Here is a 12,500-nt window from a genome sequence, read left to right on the forward strand (position 1 = left end):
GATTGTATAAGTGAAGAATATCAAAGCCGTATTTTTTTTTTTCCTTTCTGTCCGTAGTTTGCGAATGTTAGTCTTAACATTACATGTAAAACCAGTAGGTTGTTCTTTTGCACTTTTCTCATTCCAACATTTTGTCCATTGGTCAATAATTATGTGTAGATCATGATGCATTTTGTCTGCAGAGGTGATACACCTTGTCTGATCAAAATACGTAAGAGCTGAGACATCATGCTGTGACATGTCGTCATTCATACGTCATGTTTCCAGAGAGATTACGTCAACATACAATTTTGAGACATCAGTAGTTAGAAGTTTAAAAAAAACACCAACAAAAAAAACCATCACTAAAACAAAAATGCAAATCTTAAAGTTTAAAGAGAAAGACAGAACAAATTTCGGGGGGAAAAAAAGTCAAAGTAAAAGAAAGGTTATCAAAGAAAGAGAGAGAGAGAGACAAAGACAGACAGACAGACAGAGAAGAACAAAAAGAAGAAAGAAAAAAATTCCCACTCTTCTCTCCCTCTCCCTTCACCCTTCCCGAGCACACAACGTGGTTTACTCTGTTGTTCCGTGTTGACCAAAGGATTATCAGGCCGACAGACCCCGCTACAGATTGTTCTTCTCACAACACCTTCCACGGCCTTTTTGTCCGTGAAAGGCACGCGCAGCCTACGCCCTTAGAACGTGCGAACATGATAGTATTTCGACCCGTTCACCTTGTAGTTCTTCTTCTTCTTCTTTTTCTCCTCCTCCTCCTTCTTAATAACAATAATAATGGATACTTATATAGCACACTATCCAGAAATCTGCTCTAGGTGCTTTACAAAAACGCTTTGTTAACATAAAACATTACATCTATGTTACATACACACACCAAAATATGACTACACACACACACACACACACACACACACACACACACACACACACACACACACACACACTGCGTACGTATATTTTAACAATACATGTGTATCTAACAGCTACCCTAACACATACGCACACACAGGCAGGCACAAACTTACATAAACGCACGCGCACACAATACACATTCATATACATGCATGTAGTTATGTACACATACATATGTATACATACATAGTCAAGCACAGCTAACGCAAAGGAAGTGGACCTGCCACAATTGAACTTACTGCTGAGGGAAAAGATGAGTTTTGAGACGAGATTTAAAAGATGCGAGGGAATCAGAATGACGGAGGTTACCAGGGAGCTTGTTCCACGTCTTTGCGATTGGAAAGAAAACGATCTGTGTCTTCTTCTTCTTAAAACTAACATAAGAATATTTCTATTCGATACTTTTGATTAACCTACTCGCGGTCTTTTGCAAATGCTTCCTTGTACTCATTCCACTAGCTGCCATGCCATGATGAATGAAAAATTAAATGTATGTGTGATCGTGCTAGCAAATGAACAGTAAGTGCGTGTGTGTGTTTGTGTGTGTTTGAGTGTGTGGGCGTAAATGTGTACGTATGTCTTTGTTTGCTTGTTCAAGAATTATGTGTGTGTGTGTGTGTGTGTGTGTGTGTGTGTGTGTGTGTGCAAGTACGTACGTACATGATAATATACCAATCGTTCTTTTCATCGCTTTGTTACCTTTAATGGACTATTCCAATTACTATTCTTATTCGTCGTTCTAATCATTTTATTTTATTTATTTCATTTTATTTCTTTATTTCTATGTTTTGTGTCTTTGTTTATTTTTATGTTTCGTGTCGTTAAATGGGCATAATTGTAAAAAAAAAAAAAAGGCCTTTACTGCGCCTAATTCTTTACCCATTAAAGATTCAGTCAATCAATCAATCAGTCTTCTTCTTCTTCTTCGTTGTTATCGTCGTCGTCGTCGTCGTCCTCCTCCTCCTCCTCCTCCTCATCATCCTGAGACGAGCCAACAGCTAGATCTATTGGCAGGCACAACATCCGATTGGTTAATTATAAAGCGCTGGACTAATATCTGAGGGTCCCAGGTTCGAATCTCGGTTATGGCGCCTGGGGAGTAAAGGGGTGTGGGGGTGGGGATTTCCATCTCCCAGGTCAATAGATGTGCAGACCTGCTTATTAGTGCCTGAACCCCCTTCTTGTGCATACGCGCGCAGAAGATCAGACACGCATATGTTTAAGATCCCGTACGTAATCCATGTCAGCGATCAGTTGTTCATGGAAACAAGAACACACTCGGTACGCAACCCTCTCCCCTGAAGACGAAGTACGACTGCCTGTATGGCGAGGGTATGAATGGTCATAAACGTAAATGCCCACTCGCCTTTTCGCGTGTACATGGGAGTAACAGCCAATGAATGAAGAAGGAGAAGAAGAAATCATCATCATTATCATCGTCGTCGTCGTCGTCGTCGTTGTCGACATCTTTGTCGTCATCATCATCATCATCATCTTCTTCTTCTTTTTCTTCTGCTTCTTTTTTTATTCGTTGCGGCTACTCCCACTTTCACTCTTATGCACGAGCGGGAATTTACGTTGAGTTTCTTTTTTTTTTTTTTTTTTAACCGTTCTGAGCAGGCATTCATTCTCCGTTTTCGTACGGTGCATGCTGAGTATGTTCTTGGTTGCATAACCCACCGAGCGCTGACGTGGATTACGGGATTATTATCGTGCATATTTGATCTCCTGCATGCGTATACACACAGAAGGGTTCAGGCGCTAACAAGTCTGCACATAATTATGTTGACCTGGGAGATCGGAAAAATCTCTAACCTTTCACGCACCAGGCGCCGTGGCCAGATTTGAACCCAGAACCAACACATTTTGAAAGTCACAATGTTTTAACCACTCGGCCGTTGTGTCCTGTCTGTGAAAGCACTCCCCCCCCCTCCCCCCCAAAAAAAATATCGTTGTCATCTGCATATGTTCACATTGGAAAAAGAAAAACCGTGATGTCTGTAGTTACATAAACTGCAAAGATGAAGATCAAAATGCATGCACATAAAAACATGCAGGCGTTACACATTATGACCCCAAACAACCATACTTTCTCTTTCACACACACACGCAGCTTATCTATCTTTTTTGTTGGTATGTCTCTGTTTTTTTTGTTATTTTTTTGTTACATAAGCTGTAAGGATGAATATTAAAATGCACTCATGCAGGCGTTACACACAATAACCCCCCCCCAAAAAAAAACAAAAAAAACAAAAAACAAACAACAACAAACAAACAAAAACAAACCCGCATGTATACACACACTCAGCTTATTGTTGGTATATCTCTGTTTTTGTCTTATCTCTGTCTCTCCCTCTCGCCTCCCCCCCCCCTCGCCCCCTTCCCCCCTTTTCCCGACCCCCAATCTCTCTCACGTCTTTTTCTGTCTCTGCTCCTCACTTACGCGTTACACATATTGATCCGCAATGGTTAGACCCCCACCCCCCACCCCCCCTCTTTATCACATCTTCCCCTTCTCTCTTTTTCATTCACTCACTGAGACGTTCTACATTATGACCATCTGCTTCTCTTCTTGAATAGCCGTTATGCGCCTTTTGCCTCTTATCTCTCTGTCGATCTTACTGAGAAGTCACCAAGGTTAATCTAAATAGTGTGTGTGTGTGTGAGTGTGTGTGTGTGTGTGTGTGTGTGTGTGTGTGTGTGTGTGTGTGTGTGTGTGTGTGTGTGCGTGTGTGAAATAATAAACCTAAACTGAATAATGACAAAAACTGAAGCTCTTCTGATCAGAACTAAAGCAAGAAAAGTGACCATGAGCCATATTTCACACATTCACCAAAGTTTGGAGTCCCAGAGACATCACTCGCTCCTTATTGCTAGGAGTGTAGGTTATAATCATTATTTCTGACCATATGTTGTAGGACAAGCACGTTGCAAACATCTGTAAATCTGCTTTTTGCAGAGATACGACGTATAAACTATCTATCATTCGTAGGTACTTAACCACAGAAACTTGTGCTTTTGTTTTGTCAAAACTTGGCGATTGCAATGCGCTCTTTTCTGGCCGTCCATTGTATGTTCTTCATAATAAGCTTCAAAGGGTACAAAATTATACAGGAAGGCTTAGTCCATAGAGCGAAAAGATTATGATCATGCTGAACCACTTCTACTGACAGGGCACTTCACTGGCTCCCAGTACAAGCACAGATTAAATATAAGCTTGCAACGCTCTGTCCGGATATTACGAAATGCGACTGTTTTCGTTCAAAGTGATTACACTTGTTGTTGCTTTGTTTGAAAACGAAGTATTGCCACGTGTTTGTTATGTCATTTATCATCATTGTTGTCTTTTTTATTTATTTTATTATTATTATTATTATTATTATTATTATTACTTTAAAAAAATCTATTTATTTATTTATTTATTTATTTATTTATTTATGTACGCTTATAGTTGACTCCATCAAGTTTTTGCGCCTTATACATATTATTAGTACTAGTGTAGTTCTCTTTTATGTATTAATCTATTATTTATTCACCCTTTTTTTTCACTTGTTGTTGCTTTGTTTGAAAACGAAGTATTGCCACGTGTTTGTTGTGTCATTTATCATCATTGTTGTCTTTTTTATTTATTTTATTAATATTATTATTATTATTATTATTATTATTACCTTTAAAAAATCTATTTATTTATTTATTTATGTACGCTTATAGTTGACTCCATCAAGTTTTTGCGCCTTATACATATTAGTAGTAGTGGTAGTTCTCTTTTATGTATTAATCTATTATTTATTCACCCTTTTTTTTTCTCAAGGCCTGACTAAGCGCGTTGGGTTACGCTGCCGGTCAGGCATCTGCTTGGCAGATGTGGTGTAGCGTATATGGATTTGTCCGAACGCAGTGACGCCTCCTTGAGCTACTGAAACTGAAAATGAAACTGCTCTGTCATATCTCGCTTCTCTTGTTCGTCCCCTGCTCACATCCATGACATTCTGTCCTGATCTACACGCCTTCTAGATAGCTGTGCTCCTCCTCTGACTCTTTGTGTTTTGTCTGTCCCCAGAATTAAAATCAAACGTTACCGTGAAAGAGATTTTTTTTTATCATAATGCTACAAAAGTATGAAATTCTCATGTAGAAACTGCCCTTGCCAGTAAAAAAAAAGAAAAAAAAAAAGAAAAAAAAAAGAGCAAGCAGCTCTGAAAACCAGCATTACAACTGATCATCCTTCCAATGTTCTTTTTTTTTCTGTCGAATTTTTTGTTTTATTTAGGTGTTTGACAGTAAATTCGTCTGTACATATATTTCTGTTTGTGGTTTTTCGTACTCATCTCTCCTTAAAAGATCATTTTCATGCATACAATCTAAAAAAAACAAGATGCAAACATCCCCCCAACACACACACACACACATACAGATACGCACGAATACACAAACACACACACGCACGTTCGCACGCACACACACACACACACACACACACACACTCCTCACGCACTCACTCAGTTCAAAGAAAGCGTCCTCACCTGTAAGGATGACAAAGAAAAAGAACACAGGGGAGACCCACATCTTGACACCTTCTTTCAAGTCTCAGCTGCCCCTGAAAGACACGCCCGCACGTCGCTGACACAACACTCTGGTTGTGACTGACACTGGAGAGAGGGATAGTTCACCACGTCAACACTCTGGATGTGACTGACACTGGAGGGAGGGATAGTTCACCACGTCAACACTCTGGATGTGACTGAGACTGGAGGGAGGGATAGTTCACCACGTCAACACTCTGGATATGAGTGAGACTGGAGGGAGGGATAGTTCACCACGTCAACACTCTGGTTGTGACTGACACTGGAGGGAGGGATAGTTCACCACGTCAACACTCTGGATGTGACTGACACTGGAGGTAGGGAAGGATAGTTCACCACGTCAACAATCTCTGGATGTGACTGACACTGGAGGGATAGTTCACCACGTCAACACTCTGGATGTGACTGACACTGGAGGGAGGGATAGTTCAACACGTCAACACTCTGGTTGTGACGAACACTGGGGGTAGTAGAGTCGATCACACCAACACGCTGGATCCTCTTGTCCTTGATGATAGTCACTGAAAACCGTGGTGACCATGTAGTATTTTCGCGGAACGAAACGTGTATCAGACACTGAAACAGAACATTTCGTGTGGTTGGAATGATTATCGTGAACATGATGACGAAATAAAACAGCATGGATTTATGGATCTACAGCACAACCCAGTGCAGCACTACACAGTAAGGCACAATACGGCACATGACTACACAACACAACACAGCACAGCACAGCACAGCACTACACTACACGGCACAGTACAGCACAACACAACACAGCACAGCACACCACTACAAAGCACAGTACAGCACAACACAACACAACACAACACAGTACAGCACAACACAGTACAGCACAACACAACACGGCACAGTACAGCACAACACAACACAACACAACACAACACAACACAATACAGCACAACACAACACAACACAGCACAGCACTACACAGCACAGTACAGCACAACACAGCACAGTACAGCACAACACAACACAGCACTACACAGCACAGTACAACACAACACAACACAGCACAGCACTACACGGTACAGTACAGCACAACACAACACAACACAACACAGTACAGCACAGCACAACACAACACAGCACAGTACAACACAACACAACACAACACAACACAACACAACACAGCACTACATGGCACAGTACAGCACAACACAACACAACACAGCACAACACTACACGGCACAGTACAGCACAACACAACACAGCACAGCACAGCACAGCACAGTACACAGCACAGTACAGCACAACACAACGCAGCACAGCACTACACGGCACAGTACAGTACAACACAACACAGCACAGCACAGCACTACACAGCACAGTACAGCACAACACAACACAGCACAGCACTACACGGCACAGTACAGCACAACACAACACAGCACAGCACAGCACAGCACTACACAGCACAGTACAGTACAGCACAACACAGCACAGTACAGCACTACACAGCACAGTACAGCACAGCACAGCACAACACAACACAACACAGCACAGTACAGCACTATACAGCACAGTACAGCACAACACAACACAGCACTACACAGCACAGTACAACACAGCACAGCACAACACAACACAACACAACACAGCACAACACTACACGGCACAGTACAGCACAACACAACGCAGCACAGCACTACACGGCACAGTACAGTACAACACAACACAGCACAGCACAGCACTACACAGCACAGTACAGTACAGCACAACACAGCACAGTACAGCACTACACAGCACAGTACAGCACAGCACAACACAGCACTACACAGCACAGTACAACACAACACAGCACAGCACTACACAGCACAGCACAGCACAGCACTACACAGCACAGTACAGTACAGCACAACACAGCACAGTACAGCACTACACAGCACAGTACAGCACAAGAACCAACAGTACAACAGAGTACAGCACTCCACAGCAAAGTACAGCACATCACACAACAGAGCAGTACAGCACACAACAGTACAGGACAACATAACACAGCACAGCACAACATAGCACAGTTCAACACAACACAACACAACACAGCACAGCACAACATAACACAACACAGCATGCACAACATTGTACACTTCAGTGCAGTGTTGAAGTGCAGCGTAGCACAGCACACCACAGCTTAAAATGCCGTACAGTAATGCACATCAGCAACTCGTACAGTAACGAACAGAACAGCGATGTTCGTTACAACAAACACATACAGCATTGTTTGGAACAGTGTTGTTCAAGGCAGCACATGATGGAAGAGGACAGGACAGGACAGGACAGAGCAGGACAGGGTAGGACAGGACAGGACAGGGCAGGACAGGACAGGACAGGACAGGGCAGGGCAGGGCAGGACAGGGCAGGTTAGGACAGGGTAGGACAGGACAGGGTAGGACAGGGAAGGACAGGACAGGACAGGGTAGGGCAGGGCAGGGCAGGACATGACAAGGACAGGACAGGGCAGGACAGGGCAGGGTAGGACAGGATAGGACAGGGCAGGGCAGGGCAGGGTAGGACGGGGCAGGGCAGGACAGGGCAGGGTAGAACAGGACAGGACAGGACAGGGTAGGGCAGGGCAGGGCAGGACATGACAAGGACAGGGCAGGGCAGGGCAGGGTAGGGCAAGACATGACAAGGACAGGGCAGGGCAGGGTAGGACAGGATAGGACAGGACAGGGCAGGGTAGGACAGGATAGGACAGGGCAGGGCAGGGCAGGGCAGGGCAAGACATGACAAGGATAGGGAAGGACAGGGCAGTGCAGGGTAGGACAGGACAGGGCAGAGCAGGGAAGGTCAGGGCAGGGCAGGGTAGGGCAGGACAGGACAGAGCAGGACAGGGCAGGGCAGGGCAGGGTAGGATAGGGTAGGACAGGACAGCACAGGGTTGGGCAGGAAATGGCAGGGCAGGGCAGGACAGGACAGCACAGGGTAGGGCAGGAAATGGCAGGGTAGGGCAGGAAATGGCAGGGCAGGGTAGGACAGGACAGCACAGGGTAGGGCAGGAAATGGCAGGGTAGGACAGGATAGGACGGGACAGGGCAGGGCAGGGAAGGACAGGGTAGGACAGGACATGACCGGGTAGGACAAGGTAGAACAGCACAGGGTAGAACAAGACAGGACAGGACAGGTTAGGACAGGGTAGGACAGGACAGGGTAGGACAGGGCCGAGCAATACAGGACACTTAAATGCAGAACAATGAATGTTATACAGTACAGAACTGTGCAGTACTGTACAACGTTGTGACGTGCATAAGGACAGTACAGTACAGTACAGTAAAAGTGCAGTACAGTGCAGTGGAGTATAATATAGTACAATAAAGTGCTCAGTCCAGTCCAGTCCAGTCCAGTACAGTACAGTACAGTAGGCCCACTGTACAAAACAGGGCGCTGCAGTGGAACGCAATGCAAAGCAAAGCAATGCGGAACAGTACGATACAGTACAGTTCATAACAGCACAATAAAACACAACACAATACATCCTTATTCAACGAACCGGAAATTAAAAATTCTGCACCCCCAGCAAGGGTCGTCACTCACCCCCACACACAATAATATCTCAACCCACAACCGAGTTCAACGCTCACGAAATATGACAAAGATTGGACCAAAAGTTCAAAAAGGAAAACATACCGCTACATGCGCGCAAACAAGTAATAACGCACACTGGGTTAATTTACGCCCCCTCCACCTCCCAGCTCACAAATTAAAAAAAAGAAAGAAAAAAAAAGATTAATAAACACACATATCAAACAGGACAGATACGTATGGTAAGCACAGCATAGTATACTACATACCACACAACAGTGTGGAGTAATGGCGTAGAAGTAACGCGTCCGCCAAGGAAGCGAGAGAATCTGAGCGCGCTGGTTCGAATCACGGGCTCAGCCGCCGATATTTTCTCCCCCTCCACTAGACCTTGAGTGGTGGTCTGGACGTTATTCATTCGGATGAGACGATAAACCGAGGTCCCGTGTGCAGCATGCACTTAGCGCACGTAAAAGAACCTACGGTAACAAAAGGGTTGTTCCTGGCAAAATTCTGTGGAAAAATCCACTTCGATAGGAAAAACAAATAAAAACTGCACGCAGGAAAAAAAACGAAAAAAAAAAGGAAAAAAGAAAAAGAAAAAAAAGGGGTGGCGCTGTAGTATAGCGACGCGCCCTCCCTGGGGAGAGCAGCCCGAATTTCACACAGAGAAATCTGTTGTGATAAAAAGTAATACATATACATACATATATATATATATATATATATATATATATATATATATATATATATATATATATATTCGTGTACCTATCAGTGTGGATTCCTAGAGAACTTTGCCAATGGACAACTTGTGGAAGTGAAACCAAAGCCCAGCGGAGTGAAATGTAACATAATCCAGTACAACAGAGAACAGAACGATAGAGTTGTACAGGGCAAGTCAGGACAGGGTATTAAAAACAGACGCAGGGAGTTCAGTACAGAACAACGCAAAACAAGTGTTCACAAGATTTGAACCGAGACACTCCAGCCCATGCACGAGGCTTTCAAGCAAAAGGAACTGCGTAATGAACATAGGGTGGGTGAGACAGCATAGAAATACTAGTACCAAAGACGTAACACACTAACATTCCTGCACAGGACTTAAGCGTACATTTGACAAAATGTTTCCCCTCCCCCCACCCCCACCCCCATAACGAATACGCTAACATGTATCCCTTTCCTGTAAGCACATCATCTCCAAGAACTTAAACGTTGCTGTAAATCACAAGCACATAACGAACAGAAATGCTATGTAAATCGATATAGGTTTAGGTTTTTGGACGTTTTCTAAATGTATTGTTGCAGACTAAACATTTTCTCTTTATGTCAGAGAAGAGAAGACATGTGTGTGTGTGTGTGTGTGTGTGTGTGTGTGTGTGTGTGTGTGTGTGTGTGTGTGTGTGTGTTTGAGAGAGAGAGAGAGAGGGGGGGGGGATTTTATACTCTGATGGTAATAGAATAAGCATACGTTGCTGCAACAATTTTTAAAAAACTAACCCACGAAAGGGAAAATAGAAATAATAACAGAAAAAAAAGGAATTTAGAGTACGAAAAATGACAAGTGAAAATGAGAGATAGATAGATAGATAGATAGAGAGAGAGAGAGAGAGAGAGAGAGAGAGAGAGAGAGAGAGAGAGAGAGAGAGAGAGAGAGAGAGAGAGAGAGACTTTTTTCACAGAGCACCGAATCTGTTCATAACGAAAATGTCTGTTTTTGAAAAGCACAAATAAAATGGTCGGAAGGGACATGAAACGCCCAGTCTATCTGGACGAGCGGCCCGCATGTTTCCAAAAAGAGAAACTTGCGCGTTTTACAAGGCAATATTATTGTTCTGCTGGCAGCCTGCATACAGACTCTTGTTCGAACTAGTACTAGAACTAAGGTGAGAATGATGTCGACAGTTATGACGATCACAAAGAGGACGACGAAGATTAAAAGATGGATGACGGCGATGGCGGTTGCCTTCAAATTCTCGGTGAAAGAATGGATAATATAGGAATACATACTACTGCTAAAATTGTTAAACGAAAGATAGCTCTAAAGAACATAATATGTTCTCTCCAGATTGTCTTATCATCACCATCACCATCTTCATCATCATCATCATCGTCGTTGTCGTCGTCGTCATCATCATTATCACGAAAAACAAAAACAAACGAACAAAAAACAAAAACAAAAACAAACAAACAATAATAATAATAATAACAACAACAACAACAAAAAACCCAAAATATCGAGGATCTTGTAGACATACACATAAATAAAAGATATAAAAAAGAGAGATCTTTTGGAAAATATCCGATGCATTAAACCAATTCTCTTACCAGACGAGATGGAGATCTATCTATGTATCTATCTGTGTATGTATGTATGTATGTATGTATGTATGTATGTATGCATCAATCTATCCATGGAGACTCTCAGCAAAGAAACACTTTTGCAGACAATACTATTTCACTGCCGTTCACTCATACCATGTAAAAATTTCCACTTTTTTTTTTTTTTTTTTTTTTTTTTGTTTTGTTTGTCTGTATTAGCCAGACGGTCTGAAAAGACGCGAAATCAAATTTTAGTATTGCAATCGTTATTGCCTAAAAACTATTTCACACTAGTACAACACACACACACACAAACACACACACACGCGCGCGCAAATGTAGCATCAGTGGACCTTTCCAGGGGAAAAAAAAAACCCACCACGGAGAGTAGAGTGTCCACCAGCAACGAATTGTAGGGCCCACTGACATCACCGAACAGGGCACCATGCACTGGAGCACATTGCAGCAGGTGAGTTTGGGAGCAAGAGGGTTTGGGGACGTTGGGGTTTGGGGGACTCGGGGGATGGGGGGTTGGGGTGGGGAGTGGGGGGTGGGGGGCAGTGGGGAGGGGGATTCGGGGTTGGGGGGGGGGAGAGGGGGGAAGCTGCTGAGTTCATGGAGGATGGGCTACTTAACTTAAAGCCCTGTGTTTGCCCAGGCGAGAGAGAGAGAGAGAGAGAGAGAGAGAGAGAAAGAGGTTAACTCTCTCCATACGGAACGGCGAAAGAGACGACGTTAACAGCGTTTCACCCCAATTACCACCATCAAAATATTACAAGCGGAAGGCTCTTATACTGAAGAGGTGAATGTTGATAAAGAATACCACAATTCTGACGACGGAAGCTAAAAGTTGGGTCATTGAGACACCCACTGGACATCCGAGGGGTCTGTGTAGAGGAGAAGAGAGGACTGGCCGTACTGAGTGAGTTAACAGCATCTCCTCACCCATTACCCCGATTAAAAATTTTTTTTTTTTTTTTTTTTTTTTTGTTCAGGCGGCAAATAGTCACTCCATGTCCTCCAGGCCCTCCATTATTTTCATCATCATCATCAGAAAGAGAGAGAGAGAGAGAAAGAGAGAGGGAGAGAGAGAGAGAGAGAGAGAGAGAGAGAGAGAGACCGGGACCGAGACACAGA

At 43.5% G+C, this 12,500-nt stretch overlaps 1 protein-coding gene across 2 annotated transcripts in view; it reads right to left on the bottom strand.

Annotated features, from left to right (window-relative positions):
* Nucleotides 1-11,856, bottom strand: part of LOC143294819 (mucin-13-like) — a 30,930-nt gene extending 19,074 nt beyond the window's left edge. For both annotated transcript variants that reach the window (XM_076606316.1, XM_076606315.1), the window contains exons 1-2: nt 11,717-11,856; nt 5,436-6,071 (exon numbers count right to left, since the gene is read on the bottom strand). In XM_076606316.1, coding sequence (XP_076462431.1) covers nt 5,436-5,478 — 43 coding nt within the window. In that variant the 5' untranslated portion in view covers nt 5,479-6,071; nt 11,717-11,856. The remainder of the gene's footprint in view (nt 1-5,435; nt 6,072-11,716) is intronic.
* Nucleotides 11,857-12,500: the final 644 nt, after the last annotated feature.

Source organism: Babylonia areolata, chromosome 20 (genome assembly GCF_041734735.1).
Source record: "Babylonia areolata isolate BAREFJ2019XMU chromosome 20, ASM4173473v1, whole genome shotgun sequence".
Taxonomy (NCBI): Eukaryota; Metazoa; Mollusca; class Gastropoda; order Neogastropoda; family Buccinidae; genus Babylonia; species Babylonia areolata.